We start from the raw sequence: 3,393 nt of genomic DNA, 5'->3' as shown, positions 1-3,393 counted from the left end.
GCTGGTCACTGAGATGATTGTCCTGCTGTGTTCAGTGCTGGGGTGGCCTCACCTTGAGTACTGTGTGTAGTCCTGGGCCCCACAACTTAAGAAGGATGTTAAGGTCCTGAAATGCTGCCAGAGAAGGGCAACAAAGCTGCTGAAAGGGTTGGAAGGCATGTTCTGTGAGAAGCATCTTAGGACTCTGGGCTGCTCTAGTTTTGAGTAAAGGAGGCCGAGACTCTCTACAGCTTCCTGAGGAGGGAGCATGGAGAGAGAGATGCTGATCTCTTCTGCCTGGTATCCAGTGATAGAACATGTGGGAATGATTCAAAGCTGCACCATGGAAGGTTTAGTTTGAGGAAGTATTTCTTTACTGAGAGTAAAGACTGGAACAGTCTTCCCAGAGAAGTGGGGGATACCCCAAAGCTGTCAGTGTTTAAGAGACATTTGGAGAGTGCCCTTAATCACATGCAGTAATTTTGGTCCACACTGAAGGGGTCAGGCAGTTCAATCATTGTCGATCCCTTTTAACAGAATTATTCTCATGTAGTCTGAACTCCTCTATTGCACAGGTGTACCTGTGCATGGTGGATCCCTCCAGCAGCTGTGCTCAGTCACCCACCTGCTCAGCAGCTTATACCAGTCTCACCAGTGGCAGACATTTGGACATATGAGCCCCTGGGGCCACAGTTCCATTCCAGGTGCCAGTACAGACCCTGCCAGTGACATGCAGACACACAGACACACACACAGACACACAGTCAGACACACACAGACAGACGCACACACAGACACAGACACACAGACACACAGACACACACATAGACACACACACGGACACACACATAGACACACATAGACACACACAGACACAGACACAGACACACACACACGCAGACACAGACACAGACACACAGACACAGACACACCCAGACACAGACACAAAGGCACAAACACACAGACACAGACAGACACACAGACACACACACACACAGACACACAGACACACACACAGACACAGACACACACACAGACACACACAGACACACACAGACACACACACACACACACACACAAACCCCTCAATTCCCGTCCCTCTGGTTGCTCAGTTTCACATATTGACATACGGGCTGTTTGATGTCCTGGCCCTCCTCCAGCTGCTGCACTCACACCCCCATGCTCACACACTCATGCAGATTAGAGATTTGCTCACACAGGAGTTGCAGAATAGTTTAACTCCTACACAAAGAAGTTAAAAATTAAGTTTAATGAGAAGACAGGGCAGACTGCACCATCTGGGATCCTTCTCTCAACTTCCCACAAGTCCTGGGCTATCCAAAAATGCTCTTCCCCTGCATTCCAGAATGTGTCCTACACTCCTAGGCAACAATCCCCTTAATCCAAGTGGTGATCTGCTCTCACTGACTTAGAGGTTTCAAACTGAGACAACAGGGCTGACGACTCTCCCAGGGAAGCCTTGGAAGGAGCTGGGACAAGGTGTCCATTTCTCAGGAGCCTGTAATTTGGATTGTCACTCGGCACAGTTCCTCTGTGCTCTTCTCTGTTTAGGAGATGGATTCTTAGAGACTTTATGGCTCTCCATTGATGGGTCTGGGAGCAGCCAGGGCAGAGGATTAAGTGAGTTACTCCTCCTACCACTGTTAGTGCCCTGTCTGTGTGTGGAGAGGAGCTTCTTATCGCTTAGCCTGACACAGTCTGACAAGAGATTAAATCTCTCAAGGCATCCATGCATGGTGGTTACATACATGGCATTGTTAAACATAGGATAGCATGTCCTTGGCATTTCTGTCCAGAAAGGCATCCTGATTAGGGGAAAAGCTTTATTACTGTCCTGGCAAGGAATTTGTTCAGTGTCAGTATCACAGCCCTGATCCTCAGGCTGTACATGAATGGATTTAAGAATGGGTACAGGACTGTGTTCAGCAAAGCCACAATTTTGTTGGTCTTCAAGGAAGCATCTTCTGAAGGACACATGTAGAGAGCAATACAGGCAATGGATAAGGTGATGAGATGGGAAGAACAGGTAGTAAAAGCTTTCTTCCTTTCAGAGGCTGCTGGAAGATGCAGAATACAGAAAAGGATGCACATGTAAAATGCCAGAGTGAAGCACAAGGAACCCATCAGGACACACGATGAGAAAAGAGAGTCTATTTTCCAAAGCAGGCTGGTGTCAGAGCAGGACAGTTTGAACCAGGGGGTGTTGTCACAAAGAAAGTGGGGGATCTTGTTGGAGCCACAGAAAGACAGCTCAGGGAGGAAGAGCAGGTGGTAGCTCTGGAGGCTGAAGCCGATGGCCCAGGCAGCAACGAGCAGGCAGAGGCAGAGCTGAGGCTCCATGAGGGCAGCGTAGTGCAGGGGTTGGCAGATGGCAACACAGCGGTCACAGGACAAGACCACAAGCAGGATGAACTCTGTGCAGCCCAGGGCAAAGTAGAAATAGGATTGGGCAAAGCAGCTGCTCGGTGAGATGGTTTTCTGATCAGAACTCAGGATTGCAAACAATTTGATGCTTGTGGAGGATGTGAACCAGATTTCCAGGAAGGCGAAGTTGCTGATGAAAAAGTACATGGGGGTTTGCAGGTGATGATCCACACACACAAGGAAAATGATGGTTGCATTCCCCAGCACCATTGTCAGGTAAGTGAGCAGAAGGACTAGAGAGAGAAACAGCTGCGGTCTTTGATCAAGCCCTGGGAAACCCTCTAGGATGAACTCAGTAACTGTTGTTTCATTTTCTGGGCCCAGGCTGAATTTCAATCCATCCTGCTGAGACAGGAACATGGCAAAACTAAGGGTGATAATTTCACAGTCTGGACAAAAGTTCTGTCCTGCAGTCTTCTGACATAGCACAGAGATTGTCCCTCGAGCAATTCTCACACCCCGAGTTCTCTGTTTCACATTTCACTTAAGAGTCCTCAGAGATTTTGTTGTCTTCTTTCTACCTTTTCCAAACACTCACAAAGAATTGTTCCACCAAAAGAGAGGATTTTAAGGGGGCTGTTGGCTATTTCACCCCATTCCTGGGAAATTCCAAGCTCACTCAGACCTGTTGCAAACATCTGTCACACCTGCCTGCCAAAAGCCTCTCTTCTACTGCACAGATGCTAAACCATGAGATCACATCCACTCTGTATGTTTCTGCTTTTCAGTACTTGCCTTTTGCACTGGGAATCCCTGAGAATGCATTGATTTAAAAATAAGCAATATCAAGTATTTTGCAATCCCCTGCTTTCTTTCACAGCTTCTTGCTGGCTGATTCTTCAAGAAAGGAGAGTGGAGGGCAGAATAGGAACCAGGTATATCTTGTCTTTTTAGTACTCTTCATAATCACTGGAATTCATTATGGATGACAGAGTGTTCCACACAGTCCCACCTCACACCTGTCTGCAC

At 47.7% G+C, this 3,393-nt stretch overlaps 1 protein-coding gene across 1 annotated transcript; it reads right to left on the bottom strand.

Annotated features, from left to right (window-relative positions):
• Positions 1 to 1,236: 1,236 nt before the first annotated feature.
• LOC139674427 (olfactory receptor 6C3-like) lies at positions 1,237 to 3,014 on the bottom strand. Its single transcript, XM_071560738.1, has one exon. It carries the CDS (start codon positions 2,782 to 2,784, stop codon positions 1,810 to 1,812), a length of 975 nt encoding a protein of 324 aa, XP_071416839.1. The 5' UTR covers positions 2,785 to 3,014; the 3' UTR covers positions 1,237 to 1,809.
• Between the last annotated feature and the right edge of the window lie 379 nt (positions 3,015 to 3,393).

The sequence above is a fragment of the Pithys albifrons genome, chromosome 7 (assembly GCF_047495875.1).
Source record: "Pithys albifrons albifrons isolate INPA30051 chromosome 7, PitAlb_v1, whole genome shotgun sequence".
Classification (NCBI taxonomy): domain Eukaryota; kingdom Metazoa; phylum Chordata; class Aves; order Passeriformes; family Thamnophilidae; genus Pithys; species Pithys albifrons.
The sequence above is the reverse complement of the archived record's forward strand: the minus strand, read 5'-3'. Positions and strand labels throughout refer to the sequence as shown.

Bases quoted from the DNA above. Each gene is read 5' to 3' on its own strand.
- LOC139674427 (XM_071560738.1), bottom strand. From the start codon at position 2,784: ATGTTCCTGTCTCAGCAGGATGGATTGAAATTCAGCCTGGGCCCAGAA.